The 24,886-nt window shown below is 38.5% G+C and overlaps 1 protein-coding gene across 1 annotated transcript in view; it reads right to left on the reverse strand.

Annotated features, from left to right (window-relative positions):
* The window catches only part of LOC136866949 (gastrula zinc finger protein XlCGF46.1), a 65,978-nt gene extending 41,706 nt beyond the window's left edge, over positions 1-24,272 (reverse strand). Inside the window, exons 1-3 of the mRNA XM_067144042.2 lie at positions 24,105-24,272; positions 19,030-19,153; positions 2,984-3,079 (exon numbers count right to left, since the gene is read on the reverse strand). Coding sequence (XP_067000143.2) covers positions 2,984-3,079; positions 19,030-19,083 — 150 coding nt within the window. The 5' untranslated portion in view covers positions 19,084-19,153; positions 24,105-24,272. The remainder of the gene's footprint in view (positions 1-2,983; positions 3,080-19,029; positions 19,154-24,104) is intronic.
* Positions 24,273-24,886: the final 614 nt, after the last annotated feature.

Consider the following 24,886-nt stretch of genomic DNA (forward strand, 5'->3'; position numbering starts at 1 on the left):
ATTACTACTGTGCGATTAGTGTGTGACGGATGTGGAGGCCAAAACAAAAATTCTATTGTCCTGGCCATGGCTTGCCACTGGCTTTCCAAACTTGCGCCGAAAAATGTAAGAACAGTGAAACTTTATTTTCCTATAACAGGCCACAGTTTTCTGCCACCAGACCGAGTGTTTGGGGTAATAGAAAAGTCTATAAGGAAAAAAGAAGTAATTTACAAACCATCAGAGTACATTGATATTATTAGTGAACATACTAAAGTAGTTAAAGTTGGCATTGACTGTCAAATGTTTGACTGGAAAAAAGAAAAAGAGACATTTATGAAGAAACCGGCGCAATTTCACTTTCAACTTGGGGCATGCAGGAGGATTGTTCTGACAAGAACTAAAGCGAAGGACGTACGTGTTAGGGGAGAGTACACATACAAGTCAGACCTTGGAGTGTCCAAATCTGTAACAAAGCCAGGGAAACTGCTTTCTAACATGAGTCCTAATGTTATTCCTGCGTCAAACACAACAAAAGAAACCAAGAAGGTTGATGTCAACAACTTGTTGACAAAACATTACGGGGACCACTGGAGAGATAACGAGGAGTTGCTATTTTACAAAAACATTATTGATGGGGCTGATGACACTGAAGAAGAGGAACCTGTTTGTGAGCCGACTGAAGAAGTCAGTGTCATTAATGTGTAAAACCTGTAGTCTACTAAAGTTTCTAACATTTTAGATATTAAAGTTTGTTCATTTCTTAATGCTTTTTGTTTCTTTTTTGCTAACACAACCTATAACAGCATACCAACCCACGATATTTTCCTTGGTTCGTTTTCATTGTTAAACCGTTCTGCTTCATAACTAACATTATCCATAAAAGTTTGTTGCAAAACTCACAGTTGACCACAGTTTTGTTCAAAACTCACATTGTCAAATTTTACTTTAAAATTACAAAAGAGCCCTCTTTAAACAATGCTTTGCAGTGTGGGCACACAGTTCATATTGAAACAAACTTGTAACAAAAAAAATTAAAGTACAATACCATGGCCTTTAACATTAAACAGTTTTTTGCCTTTTTCCAAAAGTTTGGAAAAGTGGAGAATGTGAGTTTTGCATCTACACCCCTCACATAGTTCTTTCTCAGAGCAGACTCATCCGGAATTACAAGGCCCGTATATCTTTCTAAGAAATCTCTGTGTTTAATATTGTCCAATTTTTAGAGTGGAATGTTTGAAGAATGCAAAGCTTCACACAAGTCTTTATAAAATACAGACGAAGTGCCACCATCAGAGGATGACTGTGAGAGTTACAGATGAGAAACTTTTAGTATGCTACTATCTTGGACTCCACTTATGTGCTTCTCTCGACTGATATGTTGCTGAACGCTATCTCCTATCTCCTGCCACTTTCATTTCACATATTTTGCAGCAAAGAATTTCACCATTGGTGTTAAAAGTATCCTCACTGAATTCTAAAATTATCTGTTTGAAATGAACAGCCCTAGATGGCTTTAACTTTGGCATTTTAAATACACTCGAAAAACAATTGCCACCGATAACACAAATCCACTTAGCACACCTTTGGTTGTAAGGAGGTACTTAATCAGACTGGCATTACTGGGACCACTGTTGTCTGTCTTACTACCCCTCAATTTCAACATTGCTTCTGGATTAGCTGCAAGCGCAGGTGTGTCTCCAGGAATGCGGATATTCCAAAAAATAAGTGTTGAACAAAGTTGTGAAGACTCTCATGTCTTCGTATTCATCCTCACTTTCAGTTCTGTTAATATCCAGTACCATGTGCAAAAAATGCATCATAAACGATTAAGAATGTGACAAAATGAATCAAAACATATAAAATATTCTAATAAATTCCATGAAATGACATAATAATGACATGAAAATTGAGAAAATGACCTAAGAATAAAATAGAAAATGACAAAAAAGTGACTTAAAAAATATTTCTTTCTGTAATATGGGGGCCATGAACCAGTGAGTTAACAATGTCTGTGGTGAGCCATTTGAAAGATGACATGTCATCAGAATCCAGGCCCTGCAAATAGCAAAGATACCACCTGCCACACACTATGTATATTGCAAAGAAACTTCGAACCACATCAACTGTTACAAAACAATGAATTATATTGTGCAAGATCCACCTTTTCAATACAAGATGTGTTGTTGGTTAAAATTATAACCTAATTTATTTATGGTACCGGTTTCAACATCCATGAACGTCATCAGCAACCAAATAGGGTAATTATACTAAGATACATAATAAAGTTTAAACACACAAAATTGACCCTCATAATTAAAACTGTCTAAAAAATGTTAACCAACAACACATCTTGTATTGAAAAGGTGGATCTCTCACAATATAATTCATTGTTTTGAAGTCTCTATTCAATACGCACCAAAGATGAAATTCTTGACTCAAAAAAAAAAAATCAACTGTTGTAAGGTATGGAGCAGAGGGCCTTGGAACAATGCTAGTTGCTACACATCACCCACCTATGCATTAGGCAACACTTAGAACTCTTTGAAGAAATTTACAATATCATGTAGGAAACCTCAGAATCCTATAAAAACTTCTACTTTTCACAGGATCTTTACACTTCATGATTAATGAGGCTGAAATTGTTTTTAAAGTTTTCTTATGTTATTCTACACAGCATCAATAACAGTAACAAAGGAATAATAATTTATAGAAACTCTTGAGTTCAAAGACATTAACACAGTACTAGTAACAATGATGGCAACTCCCAAATGATACGTAGTCGCGGACTTTGGAACTATACCATCTGTCATATGACCCCTAGTGCAAGATCTTGGAACCACTTGAACTAAATATGAAAATTAGGTAAAAAAACCTGTCAATCTTACAAGAATTTAAATCTTCGCTAAGAACTACAAATCGTATGCAATGAAATTGTTGCCCACTGAAATCTCTTCAGCTAATTCCACTAACAAACAATGGCTTATCAAAGTATGTACATTACCTCAAATGTGTTTTCCTGTGCTAGCTCTGGCTCTGTTAACTCTGGTTTGGTTTCTTGTTTCAGGGGTATCATTTCTGATACAAGTTCAAAATGCTCCTGTGGAAAGAAAATACCTATATTAGGCACACCCTTTGCACACATCTGCCAATCTATTCATCACGAGATGAGCATGATAATTCATTACCTGCAAGTATTTCAGTTGATTTCAAGATTTCACAAATATTTAGGGAAAATATGTGTATGTAAGAGGATACATCAAAACAAAGAGACAAAAAGCATTCTGTTAGAATGCTCAGGAATACTTTTTATCGAGAAGCTATTATATCACACATGAAATTCTTTAAAATATCACGGTGACCTCACGAAAATGTTCGGAAATGGAGATGTTTATTCTACTCATCCTAAACAAAATTACCCTCTGTAGTTCACAGCATCAAACATTACACTGCCAAGCACAACTCAGCATGAAATATGTCTCTTTTATCTCACCTGTTGTACTTAAATCTCCAGCTACAAGACTAGTTTATCCTCAACAGATCTACAATCAACTGCCATAGAGAGCCCAGGTGCCACCATGAAATCATAATAAGGATAAGATGAGTGATTTTCCTCTGCTAGCCAGAAAGTGCTTTTTCAAATTAATCTGTAAAGCCGATTGAAACACTCTGTTTGAAATTTGTGTTTGAAATCACACCAGAAGTGACAATCTTTACAGCAACGATGGAACAGGAAAGGGCTGGGACTGGCAAAAGGCGACCATAGCTTTAATAAAAGAACAGAAAAAGGAAACCACAGAAATTCACCAACAGGGCTACCAACAAAGGATTTCAAACCCAATATCTCCAAAATACAAGCTGACATCTTTGTGATCCAGAGCACATAGCCAACTCACTTTGTCCCACTGAAATCTATACACCAGTAGCAACTATTTCTCAACACATGTTACAGGGACTGGCTATAATGATGATGTCATTACTAGCATTGTTCACACTTCTGTGACGATCATACTGTCAGAGCAAGGACAAGACTGAGACAAACTACTTCTAGCCCATATCAAACGACATAATGTAAAGTTAAACTCACCAGAGATGATTATGGGGACATCTCGCACAGAATTTTGAAAGCAAGTTATCATGGACATAACCCCTAAACTTCATGAACTGCACATAAGTGTCCAATAATAGCAAACAAATCTTATAAATTGTTTGAACCCCTTCCAAGAGTGAAAACTTTTCTCAATCATTTGCCATCTACTGAGAAATATTGTTTATTCACTATAGAGCGTATTTATTGATGGATTTAAATCCCTTGAAATATTTCACTCACTTCCTCTACTCTGGTTTTGCTGAGCTCACAGCTGCTTTCAGGCCATTATGTTAACAACAGCAGCTCTCCATGTTTGGATTGTAAGCATAAAAAAAAAGTGTAGGCCTTTCAGGCATTTGCTCCATAAAACCTGCTTGACACTAGATTCATCAGAGTGGGATGTATCAGACCCTACCCACTGATGTCAGGTGTACACGCTTGCACAGAAATGGTGTCCTGACATAAGCAATCATCTGTCCCATTCCAGTACTGAAAAGGAGAGGATGGGAGTGAAGGCGTAGTGTTGAAGGACACTTCAATATTCAAAAGCAGGGCAAGGGAGTGAAGGGGTAGTGTTGAAGGCCACTCCAGTACCAAAAAGGAAAGAAGGGAGTGAACGGATAGTGTTGAGGGCACAGTGTATGTATTGCTATATACCCACCACTGCACAACAGTTTTGTAGCAGGTTCTCTAGCTGCAGCAGTGTGTTAAACAAGGAGGAGGGAGGACACCATAGTTTGTACCGGGTTGCTCAATTAAATAAACGTTTTTACACAATAGAGCATATCTAAATGTAATGTTTTTCAGATGTTCACTCTAATATAACCAGCCTGACACAAGACTCCTCAGAGTGGAAGTAAGAGTTATCGGATTGTGCCTCTACTAATAGGCTTCTCATAAATTCACCTGAATACACCCAGCGTCAGAGGGTAGGTCCTATCTGATGAGTTTGGTGTCAGGACAAAGATGAAATGCTGGTTTTTACAGCACACACTTAGAGAGCCAGACACCTCAACTTTGATGTGCTCTATTGATGTGAAAAATCTAATTCCTTGATCAGTTAAGACATTCCATTAGAATAAAAAATGAATGTGAAAGAAGTAACCTTATTACACTCCACATTCTGGGGAAAGATGCGATGTAGGTCAGGCTCAAAGCAAGTAAAAACAAAACATTTTACAACTGCAAGGATGTGATGCAGTGCTCAGGGAAGAACTGAAGTGATGCGACTGAGGATGCATTCTCTCTGCTCTGTCCATCAACAGTGAGTCAGCCATGTGTGAGAGTACTTCACTCAGCCCTGGTCAACGCTATAGAGGTGGGGCAGGGGCTGTGGGGAAAAAAGCAAATATTCTTAAATATGTTGCCTAGGACGTCTATGACAGCTGTTGGCAGAACAATGAGGGACACAAACCAGCCTATGGGCTGAATACCCCTAAAAACAATATGCAATTTGCTAATAAAAGTATTTTTTACCACTCTCACTACCAAGCCCATACATATGAAAAGGAGGCTAATAACCAGTCCCCAAATGAAAGGAAATAACCCTATTCTGTTAAAAACCTTTACCCAACCAGAAGTTAAATCCAGTACCCTCTGAACTGAAGGCATTGAAGCTGACCCTTATGCCAAGAAACTGGACATCATATACAGTACATAGATGTTGAGTCAAATGAAATATTCCCCTTCAATAACTTGTAAGTCTTTGAAAATTTAATATTAACAATGGGCTGATGATGGAACTTGGGAGTACTTTTCTATGTAATCAATATCCGTCAAGTTCATTTACATATGGAGTTTCCAGCTGTTGGCCAGCTCTGCTGGGAACATAAGCCTCCCCAATTCCTTTTGCTTTCTTACCATTTCTCCCTTGTCACTCTTCCCCAGTCCTCTTCTCTTCTCTGTACACACTCCTACATTTCTTTTATCCATCTGTCTCTTAGTCTTCCTGCATCCCCCTCTTCATGTATCCATACAGTCTAAATCTAGATGCCTCTATCCTGGTCTATTGTGGCTCTTCTCTTACTATATCTTGAATCGTCTTGTTTCTCATATCCGTTCTTGTCACTCCTCTGCTTCTCAGAAATTTCATTTCACATGCCTGTATCAATTTTTTTGCTATTTGCTTTATGTTGCACTGATACAGATATGTCTTATGGTGATGATGGGATGGGAAAGGCCTAGAAATGGGAAGGAAGTGGCCGTGGCCTTAATTAAGGTACAGCCCCAGCATTTGCCTGGTGTGTGAATGTGAAACCACGGAAAACCATCTTCAGGTCTGCCGACAGTGGGGTTCGAACCCACTATCTCCCGATTACTGGATACTGACTGCACTGAAGCGACTGCAGCTATCGAGGTTGGTACTTGCCTGTATCCTAGTTACAGTTCTTTGCTTCATTACCCAAGTTTCTGCTGCATACGTCAGAATAGGTACATAATACATCTTGTATATCACTCTTTTGCTTCTCTGAGGGACATTCTTGCTCCAAACCAGGCTTCTGCACTTTTCAGGAATGCTCCTGCTTGTCTTCCATGCTCGGTTATTTTATAATCATTTCTTACATTTTCCTCTGATACTACCCAGGTATTGAAATTCTCTACCTTCCTAAGCTGTTCCCCTCCAAGCATTATCCCTCTTGTAGGTCACTATCTTACCCTTTTTGGCATTTAATTTCATTCCATATTGTTTCACCTCCTCTTCCCATGCATCTAACTGTTCCTAGATATCCTCTTCCTTTTCTCCCAGACTAACAAGTCATCTGCAAACATCATCACTTTCATTTTCCCTTCCTCAACTTTCCTTGCAACTATCATCATTAGCTTGTCCATTACTACAATGAAGAGCAAGAGTGACAGAGTACTTCCTTCTCTTAATCTGCTTCTTTGTTCAAAACAGTCTGTTTTCTGCTCTCTTACTTTCACACAACTGAAACTCCACTCTTACATCTTCCTCACTCTTTCCAATGTCTGCTTCTTGACTTCCCATACCTTGTTCCTGCACACATGATCATATGCTGTCTCAAAGTCCAAGAAGGGCATCAGTAGATCTTAACCTCGCTCTTAATGATGTTCTTGTAACTGTCTCACTGTAAATATAAGGTCAACCGTGGACCTTCCTGATCAGAAGCCATACTGCTCTTCTCTTGACTTCTCTTCCACCCTCTTTCTGATTCTATTCTCCAGAATCTTCTCAAACACCATTGCAAAGTGACATATTAATGTAACCCTCCTATAGTTCTTAAAATCTTCTATATTCCTCTTCTTGAAGATGAGTATGATTATCCCCTTCTTCCAGTCTTCAGGGGTCTTCCTCTCCATCCATGCTACTTTCAACACACGATAAAGCCACTGTTTCCTTACCTCTTCTGCCTTTCACCATCTCAACATTCACTTCATCTAAACCTGGGGCTTTTCCTCCTTTCAACTTGCCCAATGCTACCTCTAATTCTTCCCACATTAAGTCTTTTTTCTTTTACTGTGTTTCTTCTCTCCTCCCTGTTTCTACTTTCCTCCTCAATGCATCCTTCTGGGTTTAGTAAATCTTCAAAATACTCCTTCCACATTCTTTTGAGTTTCTCTTTCTCCTGCACTTCATTTCCATTTTATATATCATTATAACATCTTCCTCATGCCTTTTCTCTTAGTCTTGACCATTCCATACAGTACTTTTTTATTTCTTTTGCTATCTTCTTACATCATGTTTGTCCATGATCCATTTTTTCTTCTCCTCTTTTGCAACCTTTTTTTAGCTTCTTCCTTTTTGTCTTATAGTCCTGCCTTGTCTCCATTGTTCTCTGTTGAAACCATACTTTAAAAGCTTTATTCTTCTCCCCAATGGCCACTTTGACCCTGTCATTCCACTGGGGGTATCCTAGAATCTCTTTCTGGTACTAGTTCTGCCACTAACTTCTTCTGCAGTTTTTACTAATGTCCTCTCAAACCTTTCCCATTCCTCCTCCCCTGTTTTTGTATCATCTGTTGGTAGTTCAATCTTATACTTTCCTGGTATTCCTCCTTGGTTTTCTTCTCCTTCTATCTAGTTAAGGGTATTCATTCATATAGGTCTATATCATCACACTCACAATCCTAAGTAATCTTAAGCGAGTGGGTAAATATTAGGACATGCCATGGTAGTTTACTACCAAGCAATTTACATTTGACTGGAGAGAAAATAGAAAAACATAACAGGTTCCCTGATGATAGGGATGAAACCAACCATTACCTGAATCCCAAGCTGCTGAGCTAAGTAACTAAACTAACTTGCCAAAGTGTATGGCTAAACAGGTCGGACTATTGTACTCAAATTTTTGTGACAGATGAATCAACATATCTGAAGCATATAACAAAGTTCATATTCATGAGTGCACAAATACAAGTTAATGCAAGTCAAATGGAGGACTAGACTGCCCTACATGAGCAGACACAACACATCACACAGCAGGCGATTTAAAATATTTATTCCACATGAATAAACACAACATATTTACACATACATACAAAGAAAAATGTAGAGATGCACTTAGATGTGTCTACTGCTGTGGTCACCATATTCTGTCTGATAAAGAAATAAAATATGCAGCAGCATATTGCCAACTGTGAAAATTACAAAATGAAATGCAACAGGTGAACTGCGAACACAAAAACTGAAATATATTCGCCCCTTTGAGAAATCTCAACACTCAAAACCAATGTTGAATGTCTTACACAAAATCACATTACAAATGAATGAAGAACAATATGTGTACAACATGTGCAAAATATAAAACATATTCAAATTAAACAAACTCTTCGGGCGATGCACACAATTTTATTATGGCACGGCAAAAGAGGCCAGTTTTTGTTTTCACAGTGACCACACGAGTAATATGCCAGTCCTCCAAACCAGCGGAGGAAGGTTATCCTCCCTTAGAAGAACCAAGTATCCTACAGCCGGACTCCATTTTCCTGTGTAAGAACATTTATATCTTTGTTGGAGAGACTGCATGTATCTCTGACCACCTCCGCCAGAAAACTTGATACAGCTATTGAACATAATTCCATTTAGTTAGACAGGAGTAGGAGCAGTTGGATATGTCTGGCAAGGGGACAGAGGTCAATTCTCTTGCTACTAGAAAATGTCCAGGTGGCACATAGCACTTTTAATTGGAGTCATCAGTCAATGAACAGAGAGATCTCGAGTTCAACACAGACTCAATTTGATACAAAAAGAGTACTCAACTCTTCAAAATTAAGAATTGTGGTGATCCTTGTATTTATAAGTCGAAAACAAATAACTATTCCTACGAAAAAAGGGAAAGGATGATATACACTAAAGCGTGTAAATAGTGCCACACAACAAGTAGAGCGCAGGGAAGCGTGGTATAAGATATTTGTGGCGTCAAATTATCGAGACCGAACAATCATGAGCAGTGAAGGTAAGATAGCAAGACGTCAACTGAGTAGCGTACAAATAATATTTGGGCCCTATTTTCCCGGAGAATTTCTGTAGTAGGTACACGTATAATGAGAGGGAATGAAAAAATGAGAACTCCCAAAATAACAGGTTTCAATAACAGATATATTGTAACGACAACAGAATGGAAACAAGAAGCATTATACAACGAGTAAAAATAGATATCTTTGGCTTACACAGGTACTGAAATAAGTTAAGATAATGGTTATCCAGTTAAATTACCAAGGACTAGTTTTGGACAGGTTTTTACATAAATTGGAGTCATTCACACTAAAGTACCAAAACTTCGAAAAGGCATACTCAATCTTTCATAAATAGAATGGAACATTCCGGAAATTAATATAAGTGCAAGTAAAAACAATGTCTAACCCCCAAGGTCAAAAAGGCTTGCTTCAAATAAAACAGATGACAGAACATTTCAAAGACCAGAGAAAATACACTATTCGATTCGCAGACCACCATTTCACAGTGATTAGTTTAAAATCTTCATAATAAAAGGTAGAAAGAAAGAAAAGGGAAAAGGACAAGGGAAAACACGAGAAAGAGAAAAATATGTTAGGAAGCGAAACAAAGAGGATGAAAATATAAGTAGGGATCAGGCTGCATAGTCCCAGTTAGAAATAACAACGTTGATCACACCACACGTAAAGTTTAAAGTCACAGATAAGGTTGGCAGTCCACCACTCCCTTCTTACACACTCGGAGAAGAAGTCTCAGAACGAAAATTTGTGCACCATAATTGTATTTTGACGTTGAGTCCTGAAGGGACTAGAGTTCAGAATCAAATAGTAGTAAAGCCTCTCAAGGCAAGGAAAAAGCAAGTATTGAAAACATAATGTAAAATACTAAGTCTGCTCACCCGGTCTGAAGAGAAAGAAGAAGAAGGTTAACAGCACATGGTCCAGCCGTGCGGAATGCAGGAGCTCCCACTGCCTATTACAAAACACGAAGACACCTGATCGCTGGTCGAAGGAAAGCGGCGAGTATATATACGCCAGGGAAGGCAAGTCTAGAAAATGTTGGAGACAGGTGACGTCAGGTGGTGGCATGGGGAGAAGCGACAGCGCAAGCAGTAGTGAGGCAGACTAGCAAGCAGGCAGAGCAGTATAATGTGTAGCAGAATGGAGCGGAGCAGTATGCTTAAGGTAAGAAAAATGTTGAGATCGGGAGCTCGTAACAGAATGGAATTTCCTATGGTATGCTCCAAAAGTGATTCTGCAGACTTTATTCCAGCCTCCGAAAGCCCACCGAAACGAGGACTGGGAAGTGGAATAAACCTCCATTTTACATTCAAATTAGATGAGTATTCTTCTATTTCAGTACAGCTATCCTTAATAAAACTTAATAACTTATTGTTGCCTTACCTTACCTATAGCGCGACGGCCCGTTGGCCTCCCCAGTTGCTCTCTGCCAAACTTGTCGATCTTGCGCAGCGATTCTCCAATTCCGGATCTTGAGGATGTGTGCTGCGTCCTGATGTTCACCATCTTCCCATCTGTTATGTGCGCTTCTCACAGGCCTTCCTCCTCCAAAGTCTCCTAAGAATAACTTATTTGGGATTCGGTGTTCTTCCATCCTAATTAGATGACCTGCCCATTTAAGTCTCTTAATTCAAATGTCATGTGACAGGGGTGCCTCCCCATACAGGGAATATAGTTCATTGTTATATCTAATTCTCCATTCTTCTTGTACGCACATGGGAACATAAATTCTCCTCAGGATTTTCCTTTTGAAGGAATCTATCTTCTCCATGGCTGTCTTTGGGAGGCTCCACATATCACTTCCATACATCACTATACTGCGAATGAGGGTTTTGTATAGCATAACTTTTAGGCTCTGGTTTATATCTCTACTTCTGAAAAGAGATAATACTGCGAAGTATGTTCTAGTGGCAGCTTGAATTCTTGCCTTATTTCTACCATTTCCTCATTCTTGTTGCTCAGATGTACACCAAGATATTTAAACTCATACACCACCTTCACTTTGAATCCTTCAGGGACAACTTGGTCATTTGTATATTTCCATCACCGAGCCCGCACCATTACCTTTGTCTTTTGTTCATTGATTGTAAGTCCAATCTCTTTGCCTTCTCTACTCAATTCTTCAAATGCTCCTTTAACTGTCCTTGTTGTTCTTCCCATCAAATTAATGTCATCAGCATATCCAACTAGTTGAGCTGTTTTGTATAGAAGTGTTCAACTGGTGTCCACCCTTAACTTTCTAATCACTGATTCTAGTGTCAGGCTAAATAGAATTGGTGCTAAGCCATCTCCTTGCTTCAATCCTTGATTCATTTCGAAGAAGCTGCCTACTTCAGTCTGAATTTTCACTCCCACCGTTGTATTTCTCATAGTTAATTCTTGAGCTCTCTTAATATTTCCATTAATTTATCCCTGTCAATAGCGTCGTACGCTTGTTGAAAGTCGATAAACATCTGTACTACATCTAGGCCCCATTCCCAACACTTGTTTCACAATTAATATCTGATCGATAGCGGATCTTCCCTTCCTGAACCCTGCCTGGTATTCTCCTAGAATGTCTTCCACCAGGGGTTCTAGTCTCTTCTTCAGAATGGAAGTGAACAGCTCATATACTGTACACAGCAGTGTGATCCCTCTATAATTGCTACATACCAACTTATCCCCTTTCTTGTATATTGGGCATATGATGCCTTTGCGCCAGTCTTCAGGCATTTCTTCTGAATTCCACACACTTACAATTAGATCATATATAGCTTCTTGTAGTGTGGTTCCTCCGTATTTCCACAACTCTGCAGGGATTCCATTTATACCTGGTGCTTTATTGTTTATCAGTTGCTGTATGGCTTCTATCGCTTCTTGCATAGACGGTGCTGTGACTTCCAATTCATTTGTCTCATTGTTATTCCTTGAGATAGTGTTTTCCCTTCCATTTCTAATGGGTTCAGGAGGTGTTGGAAATCTATACATCTATTTTGGATCCCTTCTTTATCTCCCAAACGTTGTCCATCTCTGTCCTTACACATGTTTGTTTTTGCCTTGAATTCTTCTTTCAATTCTTTAACTTCTCTGTAAGCCATGCAGTTATTATCTTGTTTAAATTCCTCCACTATTCTAGCCATTTTCTCATTTAATTTTCTTCTCTTCTTTCTTCAACATACATTCCTTACTTCTTTATTCTGGTTTTCAACTTCTTGTTTCTTCACCTTTGTTAGTCTCTCTAGGTATGCTTTATATTCCTTATCTCTTTCTTCTATGGCTTTTTGGCATTCATCATCAAACCATTCCTTTGTGTTCCATTTTGGTACAATGTCAAGCGTGTCCTTTGCCACGGCCTTAACGCTTTCCATCAGAGCAATCCATTTGGTTTTGACCGTTGCTGCTTGGTCCTTATTATATTTCTCTACCAGAACTTCTGCCAATCTTTCCCTGTATCTTTCTGATACTTCCTTATTCTTCAGGTCACTAGTATTGTACTTTTCTATCCTACTCACCCCTTCCTTCCTTGCTTTCATAATTGCCTTAACTACAAAGTGGTCGGAGCCACAACTTGTTCCTCTGAAAGATCTGACATCCATGATATTGGATGCCCATCTTTTCTCCATCACTACAGCGTCTATTTGATTACAGGTCTTTCCATCCGGCGATATCCATGTTTGCTTGTGAGGGAAACAATTTGACATCACTTTCATGTTTCTGCTGGTAGCAAGCTCAAGCAATCTGTTCATTATAATTAATATTGTTGTGTAAACTATGGATCCCTATTATTCCTTGATATATCTCCTCCTTCCCAATTTGTGCATTTAGGTCTCCTATTATCATCTTAGCATCGTTTGATGGGATTGAATCTAGCACTCGTTCCACTTCAGCACAGAACTGATTCTTGACTATCTGTTGCTTGTCTTTCACTGGTGCATATACTTTAACAATTGTTAAATTATAGAATTGCATTTTGAACACTCAGTGTTGCCAATCTTTCATTCACTGCCAAAAACTGTAGTACATCACCTTTGGCTTGTTTTCGTACTATACATGCAACTCCTCCTTCCTGTGCATTCCTTGGCTTCCCACTACTAAATATTGTGTGGGTTTTGGTGTCCCAGATCTCATCTCTTCCTGACCATCTTGTTTCTTGGATGGCTGCTATATCCACTTTGTTGACTTCTAGTTTCTGCGTCAATACTTTCAATACTCTGGCTCATAGAAGGATGCGTACATTCCATGTACCAATTGCATAGTCCACTGCCTTTAACTTAGCTCGTCGTCTATTAAATCCACCATTCTGAGCCATATTCTGGGGCTTCGCAAGTTTGTTTTCTGGAGCGAGGTTGTTACCCTTGCTTCAACCCCAGCAATGCTGGAGGAGTGATGTTTTCTGTTAGGGTAATTTGATAATAAATCTCAGAACATAGCATAAATTTGCTAAGAGTCTGAGAAGAGAAGAAAATTTCTCTAACTTGGGTGGTCATATTTTAACTAGCTGGACCGTCAAAGAGGGTTTTGATTCTGCATTCACAGCAGATGGTATATTACAAACAACAAAATCGGGATAGACTGGGGACAATTCCTGCAAACCAGGAGGGACCATGCCACCATACTTCAAGAGAAAACATTTGTGAGGGTAAAACACCTCAGGACATGATATTAGCAAATCTATTGACAACAAAGGTTTCCAACAATTGGCAGGTTTCTGTAACCAACTACTGTGCTGTTAGTCCCTCAGTATGTAGAGAAAGAAATTTGCAATTTCAAAGATTGTGACTTCCTCATGGGGTAAGAAAGCAATAGAGCAGCACAGAGCTCTAAGCAGGCAATACATTGCTGTTTCAATAGATACCCTCATCATTATCAGATACTGTCCTGACAGCAACATACTCAGCTTCTGAAAGGGCCAGGAAAGCTATGAATTTCAATAACCATATTCTTAGCAAATGGCATTACATTTCTCTGCACGTTCAGCTCATTAAACAGGGGCAGCTCGTTGTAGACATTATTCCAAATCTCAATCATTTCAAATAAGGGCTCTAACAGCTCATCAACATCGATTTTCAACTGCTAACAAGACTGTAGGATGAGTCTACACTTAACCACGATGTATCTTTACGATCCAAGAACGTCAAATATGGAAGCAATAATAGTGAGAATGCTTCTCTTAGTGACTTCCTTAGTCACTTTTTTCAAATTTACTTGAAACAGAACCTCATCACATTTAGGATGCCACACAATACCTAATGTTTAACAGCTTCATCCTTATTGAGGTTACAAGGTGACAACATTTCCTAACCTCTACAGGGACATTGACATGAGCTTTTGACAATTTCACATCCACATTCTAACATGAAAATGTTCACCATCAAGCATAGAAGAAATCTTTCATTGAAGCTCCTTAGCTTCTTCAACAGAGCTAGAACCTGTCAGTAGGTACCAGGAAATCACCACTTATGTTAGGTAAAAAAAAACGGGAACATTATCAAACAACTTCCTCCAATTAGTGCAGCTGTACACCGAGCATACGGCTTGCTGGCTTTCTTGAAGGTGAGAATCTAAATTTTTACTTCTGAAAACACACGATGTTCAATCGCCACCCACAATCTCCATATAACCTCATCATATGTTCCCGGGCCAACTCACTTTGTTTCGACAACCCGAAACATGGCTGCCCTTAATAAAGTTCCCTCATAAAGGAGCGTTGATGTCATGCATACCACCCCTATAGCTCGTTGAATACCACTGCAACAAACCAGGATCACACTCACCAACATGAAATTAGCAAGCCATCACTTTACCTTTCTACTCAGACTGACATTCCTCCACTCGAGTTGAAGATTCACTGAACAAAAAGCCACATATTCTGAAGTTTACAATAGACTGTGCTGAATTCAGCAACAGACAGAGCAATGAATTTTCAATCGCTACTGATCTGCATTTAGGGCAGTTGCCCAGGTGGCAGATTCCCCTTCTGTTGTTTTCCTAGCGTTTTCTTGAATGATTTCAAAGAAATTGGAAATTTATTTAACATATCCGTTGCTACGTTATTCCAATCTCTAACTCCACTTTGTATAAATATTTTCCCCAATTCGTCCTCTTGAATTATAACTTTATCTTCATATTCTGACCTTTCCTACTTTTAAAGAAATCACTCAAACTTATTCGTCTACTAATGTCATTCCACACCATTTCTCCACAGACAGCTTGAAACATACCACTAACAATTTATAAACTTCATCATACAGATCAGTATTGATACAGATTAAACCTAACACTACTTCTTAACATACCACTTAATCGAGAAGTTCATCTTCTTTCTCTTAAGTCTTCCCGGCCCAAACTTTGTAACATTTTTGTAAATCTGTGTTCACATTCCTCAACAATTGCTTTAAACCCATCTGTTTACATTTTTACTAATTGTTTTCCACCAATCACAGTTACTTTTTAAAAACTCCCCCATGTCAGCTCCATCAGCCATATGGTACTGCATAATACTCCTACTTTTGAGACCTTCCTTTGTATCAAATTTATTTTTAACTACAACAAAAACAGCTTTGTGATCACTAATGCCATCCATGACTTTGGTCTCACTATCGAGCTCATTTGGATTTACTAGCACCATGACCTATATAATCTTCCCTCTAGTTGGTTCCATCACTTTCTGAATCAGCTGTCCTTCCAATATTAACTTATTTGCCATTTTCTGGTCGTGCCTCCTGTCATTCGAATTACCTTCCCAAATGACATTTACTAAACTGAGATCCCCTGATAAAATCACATTCCTTCCCATGTTGTTTCCCACATAGCTGATTATCTTATCAAATAATTCTGAATCAGCATCCCCATCTGTACACTGCAAAGATATTAAGTTGCCTATTATCTTTAGAAATGAGCTTTAAACCTAGAATTTCACATTCGTCATCTTTAACTTTTTGGTAGCTTAGAAATTCTTCTTTCACCCGAATGAATATCCACCCTCCTACCATTCCTATCCTATCACTACAATACACACTCCAGTTCTGTGACACCTTGGGCCGATGACCTTCGATGTTAGGCCCCTTTAAACAACAAGCATCAGTTCTGTGACAATATTTCTGCAAACATTGTATCATTTCTCAGCTATGATTCAACTCCTATTAAATATCTGGTAAGTATATATCTATTAAATTACTTAATTCTATTCCTTTCTTTACAATACTTCTATAGGTCAACACTACAATTTTTATCTCATCCGTCTTGACATCCAGATCCCGGTACCCTTATTACCACTCGCTAGAGCACCCCGTTTCTGTGAATGTACCTCCCTACAACCCTTCTAAACAAATTTTATAACTTTTACGTACCACTGCGGTTTAAGTGAGGGCCATCTGAGTGCAGATTCCTATCGCATAAACACCTATTAAGATCTAGAAATCTCACTGCCAGTTTCCCACATACCTAATCCACAGTCTTATTTAAATCCCCAATCACCTTCCAGTCAGTATCCCTCCTACACAGTATTCCACTGATAACAATCTCTGGTTCTTTAAACTTCACCCATGATGCATTTACCAGATTCCACACACCCCCAACTATGTTGGTACTTTCACCTGCTTGTCTTACGTTGCTGGTACCAATGTGAAATACTACCATATGTGCCTCAACCTAACTCCTGGAGAACACACTACCTTAGTTCCCTTTCCTCCTCACACATTCCCCACATGTCTAACAATGGAATCCCTCATGACCATAGCCTCAAACCTACCAACCTCATTTGATCCCATCCCCTCCTGTTCAGCCCTATCTTTTCTGACAGCTGCAGAACCTACTTCCTCCTAAATTTTCTCCCCCCACCCCATGATCCTGCTCTGCCTGATTTTTCTTATCCTCTACTCTACATTTCCCTTTCCTATCTTTCCCCTTTATTATACTTCCAAACTTCTCAGCAATAGTTCCCTGTTCCTTATCTTCCTTCTTTAGTTCTACCTGCAGTGACTCGTACCAATTTCTCACAGACACCTGTCCTGAATACTGATCCTGAATAGAGCCCTTAGCCTGCAATCTCCTTCCCAATAGAACAGTCAACCACATGTCTTACCAACAAAGTTAAATTTGTACAGATTATTATTAGTACTATTTTATCCTACTATGCTCTCATAGGTAAACACAAGAGATACGGTACACACGAATATATGTAGCAGGCAAGATACTAACTAAATATACCATATTTACACAACAATTCTCAATTGAAATGTGGTTATATGATTTTTACAGATGGTGAATTACTATTATTTTCCCTACTACACAGGACAGAGAGAGGTGTCCTTAAGTGTTGATAAAAAAGAGGTTGTCTACAATAATTTTTGTCAAAACTACGCCAGGGGCTTGAATTGTGATACTGTTGGGATATAAGAATTTAATTAGGAGCCTCCATGGCTCAAATGGCAGCGTGTCGGCCTCTCACAGCTGGATACCGTGGTTCAAGTCCCGGTCACTCCATGTGAGATTTGTGCTGGACAAAGCGGAGGCGGGACAGGTTTTTCTCTGGGTACTCCAGTTTTTGCTGTCATCTTTCTTTCCAGCAACACTCTCCATTATCATTTCATAGCATTTATCACTCATTAATAAATCACCTAGGAAGTGGCAACCCCATTGTAATAACAGCCTATATATGTTTCATTCATTACATCCCTGACCCGGTCAATGACTGGACAACAGGTTGTAGGTTTTTATTCATTCAGGAATTTCATTATTAACTTTTACTCGATGAATAAACAAAGGTACAAAGCCTACAAATTATCAGAATACAGTAATCAGCTGATTCATGTACTTTGATCTCATTGGAATGCAGCAAACAATCATCAACAATCCAAAGACGGTTGAGTAATTGTCCAGTGAAATACCATGTATTCTCTTTAACATTTTAAATAAAAGTTTAGAGATGTATCATGTCATTTAATCGAATAAATTAACTTTGTGATAGTTTGAACAGATATCTATATGAAATACCGGAAAAGCTGTGGATGTTACAACTCTTTATAATAATCTGCATTTGTTAGTATTATACCAACGAACCTAATGATATTTAAAAATAATTTTAAAAAAGAGTTAATATTATTACCTAAACCTAAATTCGAAACAAAGTACATCTAGCTAGCCTACTTAACCTAGAAAACATAATCTATTGAACACCAACTGAACTACGTGATATAAAATTCAAATAAATATCACTACTCCAAATTTCTAACAACAAGCATTACACACCAATACATAAACAGCTCTAAATGGATCACACACACACAAAATTACACAATTTCAATAGCTTTTAACTACTTTATCACTACAATAATACAAGAGCACTCTCAACAGCCGAACATTCAAAAGTGCAATCAAGAAGTATGAATGATAATTAATCTCAATTTTTTCTCCAGAACCTCCCACGGAAACTTGGTCTTCATCAGGGTATTTGCTTTGAGACATGCTACACTGAGAGTAACCTGCCAACATTATTTAATTACTAAGGGTTAAATTCTAATATCTAAGTTGTCTGGAATAGCACTTACAAGTGAACTATTTGTTGTTTCTTCAAGCCAGATTGGTTCCTCTTTGATCTCCATTGCACACTGCAAATGAAGTAGTTAGAAGGTGCTGGGGTTGTATTTTACTTCCAATGGCCCCATGCTGAAACTGAGACCAAAAAAATATCATTACAATAAACATAATTACTAATGTTGTTTAGGACATTAGTACTTATACTGGGGCCGATGACCTTCGATGTTAGGCCCCTTAAAACAACAAGCATCATCATCATCAGTACTTATACTAAGTGACAGTTTTACATGGTAGTCAATACCACGATCACAGCCATAGGACCTCAAGTTTTACACAACTGCTGATCTCATGATCGCAACAAAAAGACCAAATTTTTAAATGACAGTCAATATCATGATCATAGCTATCAGACCTCAAGTTATCTATGTTTGATATCATGATTATTGCTCTAGGACATACACTTTCACGCAGCTTGTTAATATAACGATCATAACCATATGACCTTAAGTTCTACACAGAACTAAAACCATAAGAACATGTTTTCTCTTTTTAAAAAATCCTTGTGCAATGATTAGGAGATGGAATTGCAGCGAACTTCACGAAAGTCCAACGACTAGGCCACTGTACACCCAGTCCATATGCAGCTCTCTACAACATTATATTCACTTTTACAGAAGCATAACATCCTGCATATAAACATTTAAGCTCTTTAGGTTCTTTCAATCGTGAAATTACCAGCATTTCTCCTCAGTGTAGCAGTGGGCTCATCAATTGGATTGCTACACCTTTCCAAGATGCTGGCGGCTGGTGGGCCGTTGAGACACCATTGCAGGCTTCTCATGTAGGACAATGCAGTGATGGTGCTCTAGGGGAACCATGTACCTCCACTTGTATAAATGCCTGCCTTTGGCCTTTATATCAAAAATAAGGTTCCTAGAAGGAAACCACAACATAATTTCATCAATTACAAAAAGCGTAAAGAGCTTTAACGTTTTTTAAATTTGCAATTGATAGAATTAAATTATAGTTTCCATCTAGGAATCTTATTTTTGACCCTACATATACTCTAATCTGGTTTGCTTGGGCTACCACTAGACTTAGGTTACTCCTTTTCGATGGTTGGTTTAGTGAACGTCAAGCCTTCAGCGTTTTGAGCTGCAGTCAATAGCCTACAAAAAGCCTGCTGTGTTGTCAAGGCTGCTTCAGAAGCTACTGCCCACACCTCTGCTAATGCCAATGTTCAACCCCTGATCAGTGGAGATAGTAGCCCAAGATTTAGCAAATTAAAGTCAGGCTCTGTTGTTAAATGGATAAAATGTTTTCCTTTGGTCTGGTGCCATGGTCCAATTTTTAGGATCAACCCTTTCATACTGTTAATTCCCCTGGCTTGGGGACTGGGTGTTTCTGACGTCTTTGTCATTCATTTTATGCTCATAATGTCACCACCAAACCTATGCAGATGCCATGCACAATTATTATTAAATAAAAATGTTGAATTTTACAGAGGTCGTACCTATGATTCACTGCTTAATTAGCTTCCTCAGAAGATCAGTGGTGGTGTTGAATCCATGATCACGGGTTCGATTTCAACCAACAAAAGAGAACACTAAATCTGAAACATTGTGTTTCTTTTTAGCATATCAGCCAATAAAAAGAAAACTATATTGTTCCTATAACAGCAGCCCTGCAGTGTCTTCCTATGATGTAGAGTAAATGTGAGTTAAATACCAGCACTCTGTTATCTATATAATTAAGTCAGAAGTATGAGATGAGGAAGTATATATGATGAGTAGCGCATGGTTGATAGTTAGCAGTGGCAATCTGACAGAAGGAAGCCTACAACACCTATCCCTCACCGGTCCCCGCTCCTGTCCAATATACAGCAGGAATAATTACCAATAAAAACAGTTCATTATTGGACATGATATTTTATGTCAAATAATGGACCATTTATATAAGTATTATAAATTTACTCATTCGGGACAAATATTTCAGGTTCCCAATGGGACTCAACATCTATATCATACAGCAGCAAGCCGCGCGTGGTGAGTCAAGGGGAGAGGGACGAGAGTGTGGGCTGCAATTTCAGTCTCCGCTGTGTTGCTCTCAGAAATACGTGTGGAGCTTTTTCTCATTGCATTCAAGTTTTGTAAAAGGAACAATGTGTCAGATGTGTCCCATTTCCATCATTCTCAATTGAGGTTCAGGGTTCACTGATAGCGTTGGTACAACACCTCCTAGATAATAAGGCCTAACAACAGCGTGGTGACATCACACTACGGAGGCGATGGCAATGCAGAGAAACGCGGAACATAGTTAAACACAGACATGATTTTAATATTTTTTGCCAATGGAATAATTTATTTAATAACAAATAGCGTTTAAAATTTAAAGTATACTGAATTATACTGACATTATTACCGTACTTTAGAGACTCTGCCATTAAAGATAAACAGCAAACAGTTGTAAAACATGACAGCATCTTGCAATGTTAACTTACTTAAGCCGAATTGCTAACAGCACAACAGGATGTTACAAATATATTTCAATTTAAATAGGCATTACATGACCTTAAAAGAAAACTAGCACGTATAATATTAGCATAGGCCTAACATCTAAACTGACGTAGCATCACTGGCAGCATTTGCACATGAGCCTACAATGTTTCCTCCCTTGAAGTTCATGTATGGCTTAATGAGAATTTCACCTACCATCGATGTTACCAATTTGTCTTTCTGTTCGAAACCTTGAACTTTATGTTTTATGCATTTCAGAAAGTTTCTGTCCAAATATTGGACTACCATTCAGACCGGAGCCTACTCTTTTAAAAGTACTGACATGTGGCAACATTAAATTGCTACTATGTCTTATATATTTGTAAAAATCGCACGGCGCAACAGCCCTGCTCAGCCCGAAGGCCTGCAGATTACGAGGTGTTTTGTGTTCGGCAGGACGAATCCTCCCAGCCGTTATTTTTGGCTTTCTAGACCAGGCCGCTATCTCACTGTACGATAGCTCGCAAATGTAATCACTTAGGCTGAGTCGACCTTGAACCAGCCCTCAGATCTAGGTAACAATCCCTGACTTGGCCGGGAATCAAACTCGGGGCCTCGGGTAAGAGGCAGGCATTATATCCCTTCACCACGGGGTCGGCCGTAAATTTGTAAACATGAGGAGATATCAAGCAGAAGGTTGAACAAATAACAAGAAAATCATACACATACTCCTTTATGAACTAAGAAATGTTTTAACTGCGACTATTAAATTCACTGTGGGGACATCATCCTCGGTGTTCAATTCACCAACTAGGACTAGAATTAACTTATTTCTTGAATCTTTCTACACATTGTTACACTCATTCCTTGTAATGCAGCTATGATGTTTTGGAACTAAAGAATATACCGCATTTGTATTAGTAATTTTGTTCACATATACATTAGAAATATTTTATAGTTTAATAAAACCCGTTTAGAATAAAGGCCACGTCTTATTAGATGATTACATATACTATATGCCTTGACATATCGACATACAGAAAAATTACTTACGTTCCCTTCATTACAGTGCAGCCACCATCAGGTAACAACATGTTTATTGTACTTTTCAGCTGTGTAAGATTGTGGATTGAAATTCTGTGTAAGGTATGAGATATGTACTACCTTCAACGGCTCTGTTTATTGCTTCTCTTTCTATTCTACTTTTTTGCCTGGTTCTTCTCTTCACCTGGCAGAATGTGACGATAAATATGATGGGCAGTCATGGTCTAGGACGAGGAGTAGTTAAACGTTTTTCCTGACAATCAGTAGCCTACCAGTTATTTCCCATAAAATATCACCGACTTTGAAATGTCTGTGGCATACCTTAAAATAATGTATCACCGTGAGCAAAATTCATGCATTTATGGAGTGAATCGGCCTACACCAGCAGCTCTTGTAGGTGGTATGTTTTAATGCATATAATATTAATAAAAAATTATACCGTTCAAATACTGTATTCCATGATTGTGAGCCAACATAACTTTATATCACTGAAGAGTAAATATGCCTACATATCACCAGCTGTTGCGTGTAGTTAAATACGTCATAGGCCTATGCTCATTATGACTGTGTGAGAATGTAATAATAATAGTTATTCACCACTGAGTTATTAATAAATCTGTAGTCTTGTCTCAGAATTGCACGTAAACAAATCTGCCGCATAACCTCGTCTTTCAGAAACTTAATGCATGCACTTCGTTATCACTGTCACATTTCTCCTTACATTGCACGTTTTAAATTTCATATTAGAGCCTGCATTGTCAAAGTAACAACTTGTGAAAATTTAGATTGTAACGGTGGAATTATAAAATCTAAATTTTCACAAGTTTCTCCTTACAGTTGAGTACCCAACACATCAGTACCATTATGTACAACGGTATTAGCAATTGGCACCATTAAACGAATTACAACTCTTCTAATTTCAGCGTTACATGGCCAAACTCACTGCTGTGTTATTACTTAAAAGGTTCAAGCTTGCCTGCCGATGCTGACGTCACAGTATATTCCCAGAACGGTTGTGAGGCCTTATATCTAGGTGTTGGTTGGTAGCACTCAGTATACGCCACTGTCTCCATATCATTAAATGTAGATAGTAGCCTATATCATGGAGTGAAACTCAGGTACCGGTATACCGCTACATTGTTACCGGTACAACACAAGAAGGCACTTGTAACGCAAAAGCTATGAATTTTCAAAGAGAAAGTTAAGTCATATGGGTACACATTTTTAATGCTCAACCAAAAATAAAACGCAGCTTACAAAAAAATGTATATAATTCTGCAACTATAATGATTCTTGATTCTTGCGACGCGCAATATCTCTAATGAGATCTACAGTACGTGGTTAGCAAAAGTAAATGAATGAGACTTCAACTAGGCAGAGTTTTGCTTACCTAACACGTAGAGGATACAGAGTAAAATGATAGAAATACCGGTAACTAGGTATTCATTAATTAATATCTTAGAGAAGTTAAATGATTAACGAAATAAAACTTTACAACGTATCGCAATTTATGTCTAAAGCGCATATTACAAACAATTGCAACATACCAACCACTTCGAAACCAAACCGGATATTGTGATGTAGGACAGGAATCGTGAATTGTAACCTACTATCACTGAAACCAAAACCTTCACGAACAAATCTGATTTCTATCAACCAGTAGAAGAGGATGTATTTAGAAAAGGAATTATTATAAACACTGGCCACCTCCAGAGTATCCGAACATTTAGTGAAAACAGCACCGAGTAGGTCTACTATAAACCTCGTGCGAATGACGGGTGCTACGCTCTGGCTGCAAGTCACTTAAACAGTAAGGGGGGAGTCGCAGTCGAGTGCATGTGTCTGTGTTGAATGGTCTTGTATATGCTTGATTCAACTAAGACATGGAAAAAGGTTTTCGAAACAGTAGAAAAACTTGTTCTGTGGTTGGTTGCAACTTCACGTACAGTACGGTATATTAATTGTCCTCCAAGAACTATGTTTTTTGTGTTTCCGAATAAAAAGCAGCATGAAGTTAGAAGAAATGCCTGGATTGCGGCACTGAAACGAGGGACGAGTGATGGTAAACCATGGGAACCCACGTGTGTTTGTAGCGTTGCCTACGAGATACATAAGGCCGGGAAATACACCACACTATACTTGGCTTCGAGATACTTCCGCAAAGCGTCGCTAGATTTCTCTTTACTGAGCTGTCTCGCCCAAGGTCTGTCAAGGGAGGTCAAGTCACGAATGCTACTTATGGAGCCGCCATATTGCGTCTTTAAGCGAGCGTAACCAAAGGCAAGTGTATTCGAATTTAGAGGATTTCTGTACCGTACATTAAAATAAA

The sequence above is a fragment of the Anabrus simplex genome, chromosome 3 (genome assembly GCF_040414725.1).
Source record: "Anabrus simplex isolate iqAnaSimp1 chromosome 3, ASM4041472v1, whole genome shotgun sequence".
Taxonomy (NCBI): Eukaryota; Metazoa; Arthropoda; class Insecta; order Orthoptera; family Tettigoniidae; genus Anabrus; species Anabrus simplex.